The sequence below is a fragment of the Octodon degus genome, unplaced genomic scaffold (assembly GCF_000260255.1).
Source record: "Octodon degus isolate 3935 unplaced genomic scaffold, OctDeg1.0 scaffold00056, whole genome shotgun sequence".
Lineage (NCBI taxonomy): Eukaryota > Metazoa > Chordata > Mammalia > Rodentia > Octodontidae > Octodon > Octodon degus.
In genome coordinates this window covers 8277814-8297013 of record NW_004524632.1, presented here as the reverse complement: position 1 = coordinate 8297013, position 19200 = coordinate 8277814, and the positions used below count along the sequence as shown (strand labels likewise).

Sequence of the window (19200 nt, the reverse complement as noted above, 5' to 3'; positions counted from 1 at the left end):
TTGTGGCCTCCACAGGGCACACCGAGACGCCCCAGGGAAGGCTGGGGAGGAAGCTTCTAGAAGCACCTGTCCAGGCTTGCCACAGCCTTCAGGGAGCCTGAGCTGCTCGGCACCCTGCATAGGGCCCGGCGGAAGTCCGCAGTCACCTGGGGCACAGCCACTCACCACACGCGTGACCTCTCAGGCTCCTGCCGCAAGCTCCATTTTTAAATAGGAATTTTCAGCCCCTGTGCTTGTCCAATGTCCGCTCTCAACAGTTCAAGACCCTGTTCCTGTTTTAAAGTGCATGCGTGTAAGATGCCTCTCCAGCCCGAGGGAAATAAACCGTAAGCAGCTTTGTGTACACCACTGTGTGATCCTTTGGCACTGCGCCCTCCTCCCAAAAAAGGTTTTTTTCTTTTTTTTAATAACTAGTTTGTCTTTTTTTTATTTTTTTTATTTTATTTTTTAACATTTATTTATTTATTTATTGTGTGTGTGGCCAGCTCAGCCCACCAGGGGGCGGGGCTGGCTGGCATGTGGTGCTGGGGATCGAACCGCAGTCCCTGTGCTTTACCAAGCTTGTTCCAAGTAGGTGTGTTAGACCACTGAGCCATCTCGCCAGCCCCCCAAAAAAGGTTTTGTCCTCAGTTGTGGAGGCAGCTTGGGCAGTCTGTCCGGAGGAGGAAAGTGTTCAGACTCCGCGAGGTTAGATGCAGGGAGAAGTAGAGAGCGCAGCACCGGTGCCACCTGCTGTCCCCACCCCGGCGCAGGAACCAGCACCGGCACTAAACTGAGCAGGACACTGCGCCTCTGGGTACCCACATTCTCCATCCAGCGATGGCAGATGAACGTTTGAGCCTGAGAGCTGTCCAAGCCCAGGTCATTAGCAACCCAGGGCTTACCCAGGCCTTGTCACATCAGACACACATCTGTATCCCTGGCAGGCGGGGCTGAGGCAGGAGGATGGCAAGGCCAAGCCCAGCCTAGCAACTTAGCAAGACTTTGTCTCAAAAAGGGCGGGGGATGGGGCTGGTGAGATGGCTCAGTAGTCTAGAGCACCTACTTAGAACAAGCTTAGCAAAGCACAGGGACCGCGGTTCAATCCCCCAGCACCACACACAAATAAATAAATAAAATTAGAAAAAAAAAAAGGCACGGGGAAGCAGTTCAGTACCATACACAGAAACAGTGGGCATAGCAGTGCACAATCTGTCCCGGCACTCTAGAGGCGGAGGCAAGGGAGGGGATCCCTGGAGCTGGAGACTGGCAAGGGATGGCCCTAATGACAGAGTGCTTGCCCAGCATGATCAGAGGCCCTAAATGCGTGTGGTGACACATGCCCTCCAGAGGACACTGGGGAGCCTAACACTTGGAAACGCTACCCATGGCCTGCTTCCTGTCTGGGGTGTCCTGAGGGTGAAAGCTGGACTCACTGGGGGACAGGAAAAGCCCTCTGACAGGTCAAGTTGCATCTCAGAGATGGGGCCGAGGCCCACAAGTGTGGGAGCCTGCAGGGCCACATGGGGCTGAGAAGTGTGCCAGGCGCAAGCCAAACTTCTGCCCAGAACAGGAGGAGAGTCTGAGTTCCAGCAGTGTGGGAAGAGTTGGGCTTTGGTGCCCAGGGGTGTGGGGTCGGCATCCTGGCGTCCCCAAGCCGGAGTGGCCATGGAGCGCTGTCAGGCCCTGGGCCTCTGCACTGGGCTCGGGGTTCAGCTGCTGGGGGGCACAGTAGTAAGGTCAGCCTCAGCAGAGGGTGCGTGCAGGCCCCGTACAGCAAGACAACAGGGAGCGAGGTCTTTGTATGGGGCCTGGAGAGAGAGCAGTGGAAAAGCACCAAAGACAAAACAAGAATGGAAGGCTACTTTATTTAAAAAAAGAAAAAGAAAAAAAAAGTTCCAGAACAGTCCTAGTCCATCCGGGCCTTCAGGGTCCTGGTGGTGATCTTGTCCTTCTCACTGCAGAGAGGAGCCACAGGGCCACTGAGGCTGCTGCCAGTGACAGCCCCCACCTCCCTCCACAACCCTGGGCCACGCCAGAGGACGCCCACGCCGCCTGAGAGGCCCCCTATGGGAGCCTCTGCCACTGCACGGCTCAGGGCTGGACTGAGACGTCCCCAAAGGAGGAAAGGAGCCCTTAGGTCTAAACACATGGCACCAGACCAGGGCTCCATGGCCACCTTGGGATGTGCGCACAAGTGTCCACATGTGTCACCCCAGGAGCATAAAGGCCCGGCTTGGCCGGCTGCACTCCTCATGCTAAGAGGTGTTGTGAGGGACAGGCCCAGACACCAGGGAGGACACCTGCTCAGTCAGGTTCCCGCTGACAGTGATGGCCGCAACCATCAGAGGGCTGGCCAGCGGTGGCAGTCGGTTCCCAAACCCAGTGCAGCAAGCTTGGTAAGCCCTAAGAACCACCCCTGGAGGGGGCCGAGGTGGGGTCCCAAGTGCCATGCAGGGCCTCGCCATCCATGCAGGTCAGTCCCACCTGCCTCACCCTACTCACATGACGTGGACAACAACGCCCATGCCAGACACCGCGTCACGGTCCACGGCGTTCAGCATGGCTTGGGAGATGGTCTCAAACAGGTGCTCCGGGTCCTGCAATGCACCCCAGCCTTGTGGAGCCTGCTTAGCTGCCCCAAGCCCTGCTCTCGGGCCTACATCCCTAGCCCTGGCCCTGGGGTGACCGGTGCAAGGGACATTTCCTGGAGGCTGGATGCATGTGGGCTACTTCCTAGGAACAGGACTTCACGAAGGGTCCAAGCCTGCATTTTCTCTGCTGACAGCCGACCTTGGGTGAGAAGGACGTCCCCTCGCTGAGCTCAGCGTGTCCTTCCACAGAGCGTGGCAGACTCCCTGAATGCCCGCCCGGGTGCCTGAAACCCCAACCTTCCTGTGCATGGGCCCACCCCTGCTGCCCCGCCCTGGCGGCTGAGTAGGACCCGTGTGGTCCCTGCACTTCTGCCTCCTGCACCCGGGGCTTAAGGGACCAGGTTCTCAGACTCTGCCAGCCCTCCTGTTCCCAATGCCACTGCCTTCACTCTGGGGCCTCAGTGCCTCCTGCAGGTGACAAGGCCAGGCACCGGCTGCAGGCCTCTGACTCACTGAAGGAAGCACTCAGACTCCTTGGCACAGCATTCAAGGCCTCTTGAAGTCCCACTGCGCTGCATCTCCAGCCTCCACACCCACCCCCTGCCCCTCTGGGGTCCCCAGCAGGCCTTCTTTGCTCAGGCTCCACCCCCTGCCACAAGCCCTCTCCTTCCCACTCACAGCACTGTGCTCTGCAGCTGACCTGTGCCAGCAGCCACCTTCCATGGCGAGGCTCGGTGGGTGGGTCCCCTGGGGACCCTCTCCACAGCTGAGGGACAGCAGCCAGTGAGAGGCACTGCCTCACGTGAGCCAAGCGCCACGCTGAGCAGGCTTCCAAGCTGGAAGCCGCTGCCCGGCACCCCCACCGCCCCCAAGCCAGCAGCTTACCATGTTGGGCTCCCACAGGGACTCGCACATCCCGTACATCTGCTCCGAGCATGTGCCGCTCACGACAAAATCATCAGTCACCATGGGGCAGCCGATGAGGTCCAGGGAGCAAATGAAGGGCTTGAAGGTCTTGGGGTCCAGCCCCGCGATGACGGGCTCCGTGTAGTAGGGGCCGAACCTGTGGGGTCCAGGTAGAGGAAGCGGAGGTCAGCGCTGCCTGGGCTGGCCAGCTGCCCCACCCCACCAGCTACTCAGGAACCCTCGGGGACTCCTTGGGGCCTCCTCCGGCCCTCCTCCTCCAGCCCTCTTCCTCCTCCTCCTCCGGCCCTCCTCCTCTTCCTCCTCGGGCCCTCCTCCTCCTCCTCCTCCCCCGGCCCTCCTCCTCCAGCCCTCCTCCTCCTCCAGCCCTCCTCCTCCTCTGGCCCTCCTCCTCTGGGGAAGTCGGCTCCCCCCTCCCTCCCATCCCCCCACCGCTCTGCACTCCTGTTTTTTCTTTGGCTTGCTGTTCCTTCATTTCATTTTTCAATTCTGAGTTCTGGCCAAGGGCAAAGTTACCAAGGTCATAGTTAGAAAGGTCAACAGGGAAGCTTTTTATCATGGATCAGAAATGATTAGTTTTGTACACTGACAGAGACACACACAGGCACATCCCAGAACCGGAGACCTCGCATCTGGGACTGCAGGCCAGGTGCTCACATCTGGCTACTTTCCTCGTTTTTGGTACTGGGAACTAAACTCAGGACGTTGCGTTTGCCACGCGGGCTCTTGTGCTGCTGCGCTACACCCCAGGCCCTACTTTCTCGCTAGATCCACTTCGGTGAGAGTAGATCTCAGCGAAACCTCCACTCCTTCAGGGAGTGTCAGAGGCTCTTTGTAGGAAAAACACTGAAAAACAAAATTCAACAGAAAAGTTACTCACTGAAGTTTTGTTCTGAACTCAGTGAGTTGAGCCAATCCCATGGCCCATGAACGGTGGAGGGCAGCTTTCCAAAACCTTGTTCTAGGGGCCGGGGAGACGGCTCAGTAGACTATGCGCAAGGGTCGGAGTTCAAGCCCCGGTTCCGCAAAAATAAATAAATAAATAAATAAATAAATAAATAAATAAAAAACTTGTTCTAGACACTGAGCTCTGAGGAGAATCAGCCTCAGAGATCTTTAATACAAAGTACACACTCACCCGTGGCTCATGGCCTCAACACGAACACAGTCCTTGACCATGTCCCATCGGCCTGCAGTACCTTATGGGGGCCAAATCTTCAGAATTAACTTTATAAAGAGTAACTTAGGCTGGGCGCGTGGCACACATCTATAACCTCAGCACTCTGGAAAGCTGGAAGGATTACAAGTTCAAGTCCCACCTGGGAAACTTAGCAAGACCCTGTCTTTGAACAGAAAAGTTAAGAAAAAGGTGGGCCAGCCAAATAACTCAGCAGATTAAAGTGCCTGCAAGCAGGCCCCGGGGCCTGGGGTTCGGGGATCCCATGCCGGCTCCGCCTCTGGGGCCCATTGAGACTGGGCATGGGGACATATGTCTGTAATCAGTTCTTGGGAGGCTGATTACAGGCGGATCACTATGAGTTTGATCTAGCAGTAAGACCCTGAGAACCCTGTGGAACCTTCCCTAAAATACAAAAAAAAAAAAAGAAAGAAAAGAAAAAGAAGGAAAAGAAAAAGGGCTGAGGATGTAGCCCTTTTTTGGGGGGTGGGGGTTGTTTGTCTTGTTTTTGAGACAGAGCCTCAGTATGTAGCCCAGGTTGGCCTTGAAGTTACAAAGATCCTCCTGCCTCAGCCTCTTGAGTGCTGGGATGACAGGTGTATGCCACCACGCCTGGCATATAACCTTTCTGTGAAATCTAAAACTATTTCAAACTTAAATGTTATGGGCTGGCCAAACAGCTCAGTGGATTCAAGTGCCTGCAAGCAGGCTTAGGGGCCGGGGTTTGATATCCTGGCCTGCCTTGCCTGTGCCAGCCCCTCGTGCAAGGCAAGCTGAGATGGCAATTGAGACTGGGCATGGTGGCACATGCCTGTAATCCCAGCTCTTGGGAGGCTGTAAACAGGCGGATCACTACGAGTCTCATCTAGTAGTGAGATCATGAACATACTGGAGACCCTTCCCTAAAATACAAATACATAAATAAATAAATAAGTGGGTTGGGGAGATAGTTCAGTAGAATAAGTGCTTCCCTGGCAAGCGCAAGAGCCTGAGTTTAATCCCAGGTTCTGCAAAAAAAAAAGGTTTAAAAAAAAAGGAAACAAAAGACACTAAACTCGCACCCTGGCCGCCCAGCCGTTTTGCTGGGACGGGTGCAGAGCTGAGTCCCTTCCATTCCACCCAGCCTCAGTGCTACACTGTCCTGAGAAAGCCAACCTTTGCCAAGGCCCCTCTGCAGGCAGTGAGGTGGCGCTCGTGATGCTGAGAGCTGGGGTGGCTCCTGGCTGAGCCCCCAAACATTCCTTGTGGGACAACAAGGAGATTCACTGCTATGTGTTTCCCTTGCCATCTTTGTTTCTGTTTGTTTTTTGTGGTTTTAGGGATGAACCCAGGGTCTCGTGCATGCTAGGCAGGCATTCTATTACTGAGCTACACCTCAACCTTTTTTATTCTGAGGCAAGGTCTCCCTAAATTGTTAGGATGCCAGGCTTAAACTTTTGATCTTCCTGCCTCAGCCTCCTGAGCAGCCGGGATGACAGGTGCACATCATCACTACTGCAGTGGCCCTGGCCTTCTTCTGAAGTAAGTCACTTCAGGCCTATTTGGTTGTTAGACCCAGAAAAAAGAAAGCCCTGCCAATAAGAACCGGAAGTGGAAGAGGAACGCCCTTCAGGGTTCCCTGCTCCCTGTGCTGTGACCCCAGGTCCTGGGCCACACCCCACTCACCGCCTCTCGTACAGCAGGTTGGCCACCATGCTCATGAGGGTGTAGGGCTTGATCTGCCGCCCCTCCTTCAGCTCATACAGGTTCAGCCGGAACTTGAGGCGCTGTGCACTGGGGGGAGGAAGGAAGGATGTCACCAGCCCTCAACCAGGGCCACTTCAGAGCCACCAGCTCTCAAGGCCCACCAGGCCAGAGCAAGGACTCCCAGGCTGAAGAGCAGAGCCTCAGGGCTGACTTCAGTGGCCTACTCCAGGCAAGGAAATGGAGGCCCAGTGAAATGAGTGTTTGCTTCCTGCAGGAAGAGTCCCCCAAAGAGAAGGCAGGGCACATGGGGACTGCAGAAGGCACAGAGGGCCAAGTTCCCAACTCTGGCAGGACAGGCGAGAGGGTGAGCCAGGCTCTGCCTCACGAAGTTCTGCTCCTCACACACCGGAGCTTTACAGGAAATGAGAGAATACTCTGTGGTGGCTTCAGCCCCATTTGTGGACCCTTTTAGCCCTCTCTTTTTTCAGACAGGATCCTTACTGTGTAGTCTAGGCTGGCCTCAAACCCATACCGGTCCTCTTGCCTCAGCCTCCCAATATGCCCAGTTCTCTCTCAGCCTTTTGTTTGCTTACTACAATACTGGGATTGAACCCAATACCTTCACATTGCTACATCCCCAGTCCTTTTCTAAATTTTTTTTTTTACTTTGAGGCATGGTCTCACTAAAGTTGCTAAACTGACCAGGCTGAGCTTAAACTTGAAATCCTCCTGCCTCAGCCTCCCAAGTGCTGGGATTACAGGTGCACACCATGGTGCCAGGCTCAGTGTTTTATGAACTGAAGGAATAGTGCTCCTGAGGCCACCAGCCTCCTGAGACCACACAGTCCCTCTCCTGATGAGCCAGGCATGGTGGCACACACCTGTAATCCCAACACTCATGAGGCTGAGGCAGGATGATTGTTTCGAGTTCAAGACCAACCTGGGCTAGCTACAAAGTGAGCTCAAGGCAACCTGAACAGCACAGTGAGACTCTGTCTCAAATAGACCCCCCACTTAAAAAAAAAAAAAAAATCCTACCCTATCCTTTTCCTCTTCCTTGACTTCTCTTCCTTCTCCACTGGTGAAAGTAAGGTCCTGCTCTGAAAACATGACAGATTATCCCTTCCCACATACTCTGCCATTCAGTATCTTCCCAGCCCTGAGATCTAACCGCAAGACATTTTGATCTGACTTCCTCTGTATGGTCAAAATTAGTGTCAATCCAGCAGAAAAGTATAAAAACGAAATATAAGAAGTAAAGCCGGGGCTGGTGAGATGGCTCAGTGGTCTAAAGCACCTACCTAGACACAAGCTTAGCAAAGCACAGGGACCGCGGTTCAATCCCCCAGCACCACATGCCAGCCAGCCCCGCCCCCTGGTGGGCTGAGCTGCCCCCCCCACATAAATAAAAATTTTTTTAAAAAAGAAGCAAAGCCATGCTGTTATGTTGAGCTGTGGGGGACTCAGGTCAACAATTTCTGACATTGCCAGTCAAGTGGAAAACCCAATACTATTATGGGCTACTAGACTCTTTTACAATATTTTGCTGAGTTTACACACCTAGAATATTCAAATAACGGAACTTAACAAAAAAAGGGGATACAGATGAATGTCCATTTTGTATCTGTGTATTCAAAGCGGTTAGAATAGATATATAGTTATATTCTCTTAATGAATAGAGGGATTTGTTCTGATGGTGTTTGTAAATAGGATATCATGTCCACATCTTGTACAGCAATTAACCCCTAGGAAGAATGTATGCAATGTGTTAATTATTGAAACTGTCCTACCAAAAAAAAAAAAAATTAAAAATTAGTGTCAAAGGGGCTGGAGAGATGGCTCAGTGGTCTAAAGCACCTACTTGGAACAAGCTTAACAAAGCACAGGGACCGCGGTTCGATCCCCCAGCACCACATGCGAGCCAGCCGTGCCCCCTGGTGGGCTGAGCTGGCCACACACACACACACACACACACACACACACACTAAATAAATGTTAAAAAAAAATTAAAAAAAAAAAACTAAGTCACTCACCAGGCATGGTGTCACATGCCTGTAACCCCATCACTCAGGTGGGGATTTTTTTCCTTCCTACCTTTTTTTCTTTCCCCTAGTGCTAGAACCTGAACCCAGGGCCCTCCACATACTGGATACCTACTCTACCACCAAGCTCCAGGCCCAGGCACCTAAATCTTATTTATTTTTGAGACAGGGTCTCATTACATAGTCCAGGCTGGCCTCAAACTCACAGCAAACTGCCTCAGCCTCCGAAGTGCTGGCTACACCTGGCTCCCTGAGTTATTTTCTACGCAGTGTTGGTTGATCTGAAGATGCAGAGCCCTTGCATTCCCAGGGCTGATTGCATGAAACAAACAAAAAATACAGGGAGGTATGAGTGCAGCTCAGTGGTAGAGGACAAGCTTAGTGTTCAAGAGGCCCTGGGTTTCATCTACAGCACAAGGGGAAAGAAAGACCTCAACGAATGAATCCTTTGGCCCCACAATATCCAAGCACCCACCACGGCTGCTCAGCAATAACAGTCAGAAATCCCGTGTAGCCAGGCTCGCTGGCACAGGCCTGTAATGCCAGCACTCTGGGAGGCTGAAGTAGGAAGTCGTCAAGTTCCAGCCTAACACGGGCTCAGTGTGAAGATCCTGGATTCAATTTCCAGTACCAAAAAAACCCACCAACAAAAATTCCTTGCTTTCTGACGACCATCAGCACACAGCCTTCAAGCGTCAGGCCATCTGGACCACTGCCTGCTTCTTCAGACTGCCCCTTCTCTCAGAGCACACGGCCACTGTCAAGCAGACAGCTGATCTGGCAGTGTGCGAACACCTCCTCATCCTGAGTTGGTTCTCTGCCTGAGGCCCCGGTTTGAGCCAACTACGCCCGAAGTCCTTTAGGGACGGGTACAGACAGCACCAGAGAGATCTGAGCTGGTTCTGGTCAACTCTCATTAACTGGCATCTCACACACGATGCTCTCCGAGAAGCCTCAGTTTCCCATCTGTAAAGTGGGACAGCAACGTGGTGATGCTGAGCGTGCGTCTGACAGGCTCAGACTCACTCATGGGCAGTGTCCAGTAGGTGCCCGAGACCCAGGGGGTTCAAGTGCCAGGCAAGGCTGGCCCAAGCAGCAGCCTGCGTGTGGGCGGGGACCCTTGGCACTTACACTGTCTGGACGTCGGTGGCGAGCCCGGCCAGGCCGATGTACAGCCGGTCCCCCATGGGGAAGATCCTCTGGAAGTCCGTAGTCACCATCTGCGCCTGGATCCCGAAGCGTTTGTCTGCGGCGATGGCCACACAGTTCTTCCCCTTCATGGCCATGACGGCCCCTCCATTATAGGACATTACAGACTGGGCACACAAAGAGGGGAGACTCAGCGACAAGGGCCAAAGCGGCCTGCGCGCCCCGCTCTTCACTGTGGGGGCTCCTGGGCGCTCTGAGGTCCAGCTCGGAGATGGGCTCCGCGGAGCAGCCTGCACGGCACTCAGGAGCCTTCCTTCCCACCGTCCGCTCCCTTCGAACTGAAGCCTCTTCCTTCTATCGACCGCCGGGCCCTCTCCGCCCCCTTAGCCTGCCATACCCCCCTCCTGTGTCGGAACTCCTACACACTGCCCCTTTTCCTCGCCCCTTCTCACCATGCTTGCAGTAGACTTGATCCCCTTGTCCGCCTCTGCAACTCCACTACACCGGCGCCAGCTTTCACTGTTCCGCTGTTCCCTTTGCTCTTACCCCATTGGCTGATCGGCCTACTCATCCTAGCCACTTCGGATTTTCATTGGCTGCAAATTCCGTCGCTCAGCTGTACGGGGTAGTTTGGTTGAGAAGCCAAAACGCAGGAGAGGAGAGCGGAAAGTGAACAGTCACTGTAAGTGCGGAAGAGCCCGGAGTCCGGTGCATGCCGGGATCGCAGCGGACCCGGACTCGGGGCGGGGCGCTGGGGGCGGGGCCGGTAGGCACGTGGGCCGGGGAAGCCCGGCTGGGTGGGGGCCACGTCCCGGGCCTGAGGAAGGCTGTGACGCTTGTCAGTAGTCTCCGCTGAGCCTCTTAGTCACACACTTTGCTCCATTCATTCCAGAAAGGCGTAGGGCTCCTGGGAGCCAGGCGCTTTGGAGGAGAGGTTACTCGCTTGCCGGCTTTATGGGAGGCGCCCACAAGTAAAACCCGACGATGCTGGGAGAGGGAGGGGAGGATGTCGCGTCCAGGGTGCCCCGTGGCCTCAAGGGTCCAGCTGCAAAGGGAAGGCCCTCGGTGTTTGTACTTTGGAAGCTCCCTACAAGTCGACTTAATGTAGCCCCGAGTCCCAAATCATCCTACAAGGAACATTCCGACCCTCTACGTAGAAAGTGCACTCCGAGAATAGGAGGCGCCGACCGCTTGCGACTCGCGCCCAGGTCCTGTGCTTAACTCCCCGGAGTACGATTTTTTTTTTTTTTTTTTTTTTTTTTTTTTTTGCCGGGTTTTGTAGCTGCAGTCCCTGCCCCGCGCCACACGGGGCTCCCTCCTATTGACTCAGCTCTCAGCCAGCCCAGTAATCACCGCAGTCTCTGTGGCGCAATCGGTTAGCGCGTTCGGCTGTTAACCGAAAGGTTGGTGGTTCGAGCCCACCCAGGGACGTAGGTTACATTTTTCTCCTTAAGAGATTGGGGCTGTTTTTAAATACAACCGTTCAGCAACCGCATTTTACAATAAATGATAGCGATTTTTTTCTACAGTAAATCAGAAGGTTACTGTTGGAAATTCCTTGCTATCAAGTATGAGATCATTTGTTTGTCCCGTGCATCAAACTGTTCTGCTCCTGAGCTCAATTCCAAAGCCAAGGACCAAGGTTTTTATCTCTCGGTGAGATTCATTTCACCGTACATTTTCCATCCAATTAAGAATGAACTTGCAGCGGAGTTAACTCGTTCTCTATCGTCTGTCTCTGGATGTTACAGCCTCAAAATCTCACATCTGGGAGGAAAGAAAAGAGAAAGAGAAAGAGCCAGACCAATGAGGGATGTATTTAGAAGTGAGAGGGACTGGCCTGTGATTCACAGAGAAGGAACGTGGGGATGTGACAGAGAAATGGGCAGGAGGATGGGAGGAGACCCCCCCCAAAAAAAGATGGGTAGTGATTGCACAGAGGCGCCAGAAAGGAAACCAGTAAAACAAGAGATACACGGGGGACGGGGGCTGCGCACACAAGTCTGACAAAAGACATTGTTTGGAGGGGCAGGAGAGCTGGGAAGGACACTGAAGTAAAAGACGCATGAAAGCATTATTGTCACCTTTTTTTTTTTTTTATTTTTCCTTGGTGGAAGCAGGGATTGAACTCAGATCCTTGCATTTGCCAGTCAAGCGCTTATCCTACTGAGCCATCTCCCGGGCCTGTCACCATTTTTTAAAGGGATCTTATCCAAATGCTAACCCTCAGTTGTGCTGGCATGGGCGGGGTGCCTCTAAGCCACAGCACAGAGACCCAAAGGAGTAGCAGTCCCCTGGAAGAACGAAGTTCCTACATGTGTCTGCAGAAGTGTGGTCCAGGGAGCCTTCTAGAAAACAACAAGTCTGGGAATCAGTGCTCTGCCAGGCTCCAAGGAGGCCGCTTCTGGGGTGCCCTCCAGTGCTCAGCCACCATTCTGAGTGCACCCACCTTAATGGGCCTGTGTGTGCCCTGTATGCCACCTGCAGTATTTGACATTGGCCCATCGCGGGGTTCATAGAATAGAAACTGGGAAACCAGGGAACTTCAGGTATGGGACGGGCTGAGTCTGAGGTCCCAATACCCTAAAGACCTGGGATGCGGCCAGTCATCTGAGAGAGAAATGATTGCAGTGTTGGGCTTCACTATATCCTCTCCAGCGGTGGCTCCTAGGCTCATTAAGAGTATGGAGAGTGAGTGGTACCCACCCACCCTCTTTGTTCAGCATGGTGGCTCGCCTGGGTAGCCAGCTCTCTAGGATTAATCGGATGACACTGTCTTTTCTACCAGCACCAAGAGGTCATCCTGAGTGCCTGTGCAATGGCAGGTGGACCTGAGACGGGTTTGGAGTGGCACACTGGGGTCTCCTTTGGGTCCCCTTCGCACCAAGCGAGTCTTTCTTGGCGGAGTCCAGGAGGCCTGTGCCGAGCTTGCCGGGCGTCAGTGGGCGTGTCCCTGCCGAAGGCCGCGGTCCACTCGGACCTTTGTCCTGGGGGAAGGATGGGGAGTAGAGGGCGGTGTGCTCCGGGATCTCTCCTGTGGGCTGGGGGATCACCAGCTGCAGGCGAGAATCGGGCCTGCTGCCCTCCCGCCTCACCGGGCTCAGCTGAGGTCACTCACTGGCTAGAACCAGGAACTGAGACCTGGGGACAGGGAGGGGAATGGACGGAGCGCCTGAGCCTGGGAACAGACGTGAGTCCTAGGTCAGGCCAACACCCGCTGGGCGCCCTGGGGGGTGTATGGCCGGTGGTCGGCTCTCAGCAGGGTCAGTCATGGTGGCTGTGTCGAGTGCCTTGCACACACGAACGAGCGGATCGACCGTCCTCACCGAGACTCGCCGTCACCGCCCAACCAGCATCGATTCGCCTTCTGGGCGCCGTCCACCAGCCCCCACGCTCGTGCTGGCTTTCGGACCAGAAGCTCAGGTCGGAGCGCGGCTCCAGGCCGAGGCGGGAGGGACGCAGGGCGCGCCGGGCGCAAAGTGCGGGAACTGCGCCAGGCCAGGAAAGCGCGGGCCGCTGTTGAGCCGGCGCCCCATCGCCCTGGTCCCTAGCGCCCAACGATCCTGCTAGTTTTCGCTCTCCACTCCCGGTCTCAGGCTGGGGTCTCCGCCCCGGGCCCTCCAGGTCGAACCCCGCACCCCACCCGCAAGGCTCTGCGTTGTGCGTTTCCTCCATCTGTGCCCACAGCTGCAGGTCGAAATTTCGGAGTCTCCAGAGTGGACGGGAACCACCCGCACGCGTGGCTGCAGGCGCCCTTTGGGGAGGTCGAGGCAGGGAGGCTTTAAGCCCCATTTCCGCGGGGTCCTCATTCACCATTTTCCTGGCGCCCCCTTTTCCAGTTAGGGTGGGGAATCGCACGGTCGGGGGGCGCGTTTTGGAGAAGAGAGGCTCGCATAATTACTGGACAGGATCTACCCTTCAGGTCCAGGGGGGCCGTGTGGATAGGAGGGGGATCGTCCTGATTTGGGGTCCCCGAGCCTAGCGAGAGGAACAGCGCGCCAGCCGCTCCCCCTCCTCGCTGCAAACACCCTGAAGGAATGAGGTCACGTGGGTGAGGAGTGGGCGGGACTACTCCTGTCTGGAGGAAAAAAAGCCATTTTGTCCCTCCACGCCGGGCCCTCCCCCGTCCCCTCCCCGCCCCTCTCTCCCTCCCACCCCTCCGCGCTCGCAAACTCCTTTCTGGCCGCGGGCTTCTCCCTCCCGCGCCTGGCGAGCGACCCGGCGGCGGCCCCCTCCCCTCCCTCCCTCCCTCCCATCCCCCGGGACCCGCCGGACCCTGAGCCCAGGTAAGGAACCCGCGTCTGCCCGGCTCCCGCCCGCGGCCGTCGGGATGGAGACGCCCGGGCCGGCCCGCCCTGCTCCGGAGCCCCGCGGGAGCCCCGCCGGGCCGCGCCCGCCGCCCGCGCCCCCGGCCCACGCCAGCCTTTCTCCCCTCTTTCCGTCCCTCGCCTCTCCTCCTTCCAAGATGGCCGAAGCGGATTCCCCTCTCCGCGGATCGGCGTCGCCCTCGACCACCTCCTCTTTGTGCGGCAGCCCCAGGGCGACCCAGAGCCCGAGGTGGCGAGGGGGAGGGTCTCGGGCGTCCCCGAGGGCTCCGGGGGGACACGCTGGGGTGGCCCTCAGCCCTGCGCACCTCCCCACGAGCCCGCGCGCCCCCTGGCTCCAGCCGGTGACCCCTAAAGGTCCGGGCAGGGGGCGCCTTCTGTGGGCAAGGGGCGCCGCGGACGCGCGCGGACTTGCGTTGGGGAGCCCGGGACCGGGCTTTCTGGTGGCCACGAGGCCGGAGGAGGGCGCGCTTCCCTGCCGGGGTCCGCTCTTCGGGACGCTTCCCCCAGCGGTCCCTTTCCCAGGTCCCTGGGCAGGGCGTCCCGTCCTCTCGCCGACCCCTCCAGAGGCCTCGCCGAAAGTTTGGCTCCAGGGATGGGGGCGCGGGCAGCGGGTCAGGGGCTTTCCGACCCTTGGCCTGGGCTCCTGGAGAGGTTATTGTACCGTCCCCCATCCCCATCGGGGGACCGAATGTGTGTGTGGGGTCTGGGGAGCTCTCCCCGCCTTCCCCCTCTGGTCCTGCGGCTGCTAGCCCTGAGGCCGGGGACCCCTGGCTCTTCCGGCTGGGGCACGCCCCTTCCTTCTCCCGCCCCCTTCTGCCTGGAATTCCTCCAGTCCAGTTCCAGGAGGTGGGTTGGAGGCTCCCGGAGGTGGGCGAATTTGCCTAGAAATCTTAGAGAAGTAGTCCCCGGACTTTCCTGGGGTCTTTGTCTCCCCGAGCCCCAGCTCCGTCCCCCCACGCTGCCTCAAGTCTCCTCGGGGAGGGGCCTCCTACTCTGGCCTCTCACGTTTCGCGCTGTTCCTAAAACTCAGATCCGGCCCTCCTCCACCTCGCCCGCGAGGTGTTATTACCACAGTTCTTGGAGAAAAACTATAAAGCCAGCTCTGTTAGAGGTTTTTTTTTGGGGGGGGGGTTGGGGAGGTGGTCCCAGGGGATCCCCCTGGTTTGAGGTTGGGGCTCGAGGCCTTCGAAACGTGTTGGAAAGAAGCAGGAAACACACCTCAGGATCCAGCTCAGGGTCTCCTCCCGGTCCGGTTCAAGTTGAAGTCATAGCTGGTGGGCAGGAAGGGGAGCGCGGCTGTCTCAGCTTCCCGGAGAGACCTTAGTTGATGCGGCCGTTGCCTTGGGAACAGAGAGAGCCTGAACAGGAAAAGGTTGCATCTTTGTGCAGGTCAGTGCCGCCCCAAAGGGGTGGCAGCTGAGCTGCCTTTGTTGCCGGAAACCGAAGGTTCTAATTTACTCTGGGAGAACCAGGGACACACAAAAGGATGGTTTCAAGCGGGGATAGGGTGGGCTGGGTGTGCACGTGTGGTTTGGAATATGCCTAGCCCTGTGTGTTGCAGATAGATGGAGGGGGCGTGTCCGGCAATTTGTTGCTCTGCGTGTAGATTTGGGGGGTTTGTCTTTGATCTTAGGCTGCTGACAGATGGGAAAGGAAGGGTAGGGTAGATCACCCAAAGCTCAGGTTCAGGAAGCCTGAGGCCTTGTTCCTTTTGTGTGTGTGTTGTGGGGTACACAGATGAGGCAGCAGAGCCCTGAGCCAATAGCCAGGACTGGGGAAAGCCTGGCATGATGCACAGCTGTGATTCCAGCAGTCTAGGAGGCTAAAACAGGAGGGTCACAAGCTTGAGCCTAGCCGTGGGAACTTAATGATTTAGTGAGGATCTATCTCAAAATTTAAAAAAGGACCAGAGATACAGGTCCTGGGTTCAACCTCTAGTACTGAGGAAAAAAAAAAAAAAAAAAAAATCAAAATCGGGGTCTTGGGGAGATGGCTCCGTAGAACAAGCGCTTGCCTGTCAAGCGCAAGGGCCTGAGTTCATTCCCCAGGTCTGCCAAAAAAAAAAGATCAGGGAAGAGTAAGTTGAGAGTTACAGTGTTGTGTCCCAGCTGAGAATCTGGGGCCTCAGAGCTGGGAGAGGTTCAGAGTAGGGCCTGGGCTGTTGGGCTCGCTGGCCTGGTCTTGCCTCAGCTGCCTGCTCTGCCTCCTTTAAGGCAGAGTGGATGCTGAGGGTCTTGTGGTCGCCAGATGGGACCCCCCTCCCTCCTGGAAGGTTCATCCCATGGTCTCCGCTAGGTAACCACCGCCCACCTGATGGGGTTTAGCAGCCTGTTGGGAGTCCTCCTAGCCCAGCAGCCTAGAAAAAGCACCTGAGCAGGAGGCAGGCAGAGTCTTGTCCCAGGGCCACACTGCGCTGTGTGGCCTTTGTGGCATTAGACAAATCACCCTAAGATCGCTTCCACCTCTTCTATGGAGATTAGTGTGACCTTGAGTGACTCTTCCAACATCAGGAGACTAGCAAGAAGGCAGGGCGAGCCAGCAGGAGCCGTTGTCCAGGGGACAGTGAGGTGATGACAGGCGAGGCCTCCTTGGGACCAGGGGTCAGGAGGAAAGAGGTGTGGGAGCTCTGCAGAGGCACTTGGAGGGGTGCTGAGGAGTCAGGACTGGATGCTGACAGCTTTCCCAGCTGGCACCACCTAAGGAGCCCGTGGCATTCATGGGGGGCAGAAGATATTGAGGGTTCTGGACCCATGTGGGGCAGAGGCTGAGCCAAATGCAGGGAGAAAGACAGGCAGATCTAGAACCCTTCACGGTAGCTGGTGTTTTGGTGCATGCTGAATCTTGGCCCTCAAGAGGCTGAGGCAAGAGGATCACTGTGAGGCTGAGGCCAGCCTAGGCTGCCTAGTGAGTTTACCACCAGTCTGAGCTGTATAGTGACACATCTTCTCAAAAAAAAAAAGAACCAGCTTGGCTTGTTAAATGCCCCCTTATCTGTCACACACCTATTGTCCCAGCTGTCTTGGAGCCTGAGGCAGGAAGATCCCAAGTTCAAACCCACTTTGGGTGATTTAGCATCTTAGCTAGACTCTGCCCCCCCCCCTCATTTTTTTTAAAGGGCTCCGGATGTAGTTCCGTGCAAGACTCTGGGTTCATTCCCCAGTAACCCTCCCCACCAATAAAGCACCCCTGCACTTCCCTGAGGTCACTTCCAAATGGCCTCTGACCTTTTTTCTGGTTTTGGGAAGCTGTCTCTTTTCCCCCAAGTCTCCCCCATCCTATCCTGTCCCCTGTAATGGCACAGTTCTTCCCACTGCACACCCACCCCCGGGTGGACCTGGATGTCAGGAAGGAAAGTGGCCCCTGCTCCGCGGGGAGCGGGGGAAGGGATGCTCTGGGGAAGCGGCTCCTGTTTACGCGGCTCTCCAGCTCCTGCTGGCAGGCTCCGCGGGTAACCATGGCAATCAGGTGAGAAGCCAATCAGTGCTTCCTCCACCCCCACCCCGAGGTGGCCTTCCGCTGTCTCCTGGGATGGGAGGGGGAGCAGGAGGTGCGCTGCCGCTTTCCTCCTGGTCCGGAGGAGCCTGGGGGGCCGGGAGTAGTCTTATTTCTGATCGGAGGTAGAGGGTGAGGGGTGCAGCCACGTGCGGTGGGGGCGCCTGTGTGGACCTAAGTGTTTTGCAAACACAAAAGAGTTTGAATGAGGCAGCTGAGGCGGTGTGAAGAGCCTGCGGTGCGTAGGGGGCTTGGGTGTGTTGCTCACCCAGTCTGCCGTGTGTCTCACGCATATCCTGCAGACACATCTGGACGCAGCCACACTGAGTGTCTGCGGCCCCGATGACACATCCGCACGCGGTGGGGATCCCACACACTCCAGAGACAGAAGTTGTTCTCTCCTTGGGATGGTTGTAATAATATTTGGGCATCTTGCCAGGGACAGGGTTACTATGGAAACCCCCAAACAGTGGAGTAGCCAGCGGCCTCCTGGGTAATTGTACAGGGAACCCATGCAGGGAGGGCTGGCCAAGGCCACCCTGTGTGGGGCAGAGCCTCCTCTCCTTGCTCAGGCTGGGACTGCTGGGTCCCGCAGCTGCCTCTCGCTTCCTGGTCCCCCCTCTGTCACACTGCATTTTGGTCTTTCTCCCACGTGTGCCCTTTGTGTCTCTCTGCTGCTCTGTCTCTGGCCAGGTGCCCTGGGCTTCTGCTGGCTGTTTGGGACCTAGCCAGACTCATCCTGGGGTCTCTATAGAAACTGCTGATCCTGGCTGTGAATTTTGTGTCCTCCAGAACTCAGGGTTGTGGCTTTAGAAATCTTTCTGGAAGAGAGAAGGGTGTGAGCTAGTGCTAAAGGAACTGCTGGGGCTTGGCTACTGTCCCACGTCCCTCCCTGGGCTTTCTTGCTGGGAAAAGGAAAAGGAAGGTGGCCTGGCTGTCTGGCCACAGGTTGGATCTATCCCGAGGCATTGGCACTGAGGCACATTTGGGACTGCCCCAGGTAGACATCTCGGCCCTGCCATCCTGGCCAGGGCTTGGGCAAGTTGGGGACAGGTAGCACCTGGGTCCCCAGGGCTGGAAATGGTGACAGTGCCTGTATGGGGAAATTCCTCTTGTGCATAGAAGGGAGGCCCTGGATATGTGTGCTTGTGGGCACTGCCCAGTGGCTAGGTGCAGGGGAAGGGATTCCCATGCCCAGGGCACTCACAGTCATATTGGCCTGGGCTCCTGGACTGCAGGGTGGAGCTCAAGTTGAGTGTTCCCAGCCTGGGGCATGGGAGGGGCATCCTCTGTGCCACCTGGGTGCCAGGCATGGGAGCCAAGCGGTCAGTGCCTAATGGCTTTCAGGGAGCTGCCTGTACCTGGCAGCTTCAGAGGAGCGTGGTGCTAAGGTGAGGGCTGCACACACAGCCAGTGACTTAACAGTGCGTGTCACCTCCCTCCTCGGGTGGTCAGGCCATGGCATTTTCAGGGAGGCTTCCTGGAGCAGAAAGGAGAGGCCTCACTGTGTGGCCCAGGAGCCGGCTATTGGGGTGGCAGGGGTGGGAGACTTCTCCCCTTGGATTCCTTAAGGTCAAAGGCAGGGGCTTATTATGGCTATTCCTAGAGCTTCTTACTCCATAACCACTTGGCCACTTGATGGGGATGGGGATGGAGGAGATGTTTTAAAAACTAGGCAGGGGCTAGCTTGGGGCAGAGTAGTTGCTTAATATATACAAGGCTCTGGGTTCAAGCCCAAGCACCCTTCTCAGTTTTGTGCCTACCCCACAGCCCCACAGCCCCTGTAGAGTTTTCTTTCTTATGGCCAGACTGGGGATTTTTTTTTTTTT

The 19200-nt window shown here is 56.3% G+C and overlaps 2 protein-coding genes and 1 non-coding gene across 3 annotated transcripts in view; 2 read left to right on the top strand and 1 right to left on the bottom strand.

Moving 5' to 3' along the window:
- Nucleotides 1-1827: 1827 nt before the first annotated feature.
- Nucleotides 1828-10112, bottom strand: Psmb3 (proteasome subunit beta 3). The gene is made up of 6 exons (XM_023718091.1): nucleotides 10004-10112; nucleotides 9534-9718; nucleotides 6340-6447; nucleotides 3459-3636; nucleotides 2485-2579; nucleotides 1828-1937 (listed from the first exon to the last, which is right to left on the bottom strand). Exons 1-6 carry the CDS (start codon nucleotides 10004-10006, stop codon nucleotides 1889-1891), a joined length of 618 nt encoding a protein of 205 aa, XP_023573859.1. The 5' UTR covers nucleotides 10007-10112; the 3' UTR covers nucleotides 1828-1888.
- A 796-nt stretch (nucleotides 10113-10908) lies between these two features.
- On the top strand, nucleotides 10909-10982 carry Trnan-guu. The gene has a single exon. It is a non-coding gene; the product is annotated as a tRNA-Asn (tRNA).
- A 2742-nt stretch (nucleotides 10983-13724) lies between these two features.
- Nucleotides 13725-19200, top strand: part of Pcgf2 (polycomb group ring finger 2) — a gene marked incomplete at its 3' end in the record, with an annotated part of 9541 nt that continues 4065 nt past the window's right edge. Inside the window, exon 1 of the mRNA XM_023718128.1 lies at nucleotides 13725-13837. The remainder of the gene's footprint in view (nucleotides 13838-19200) is intronic.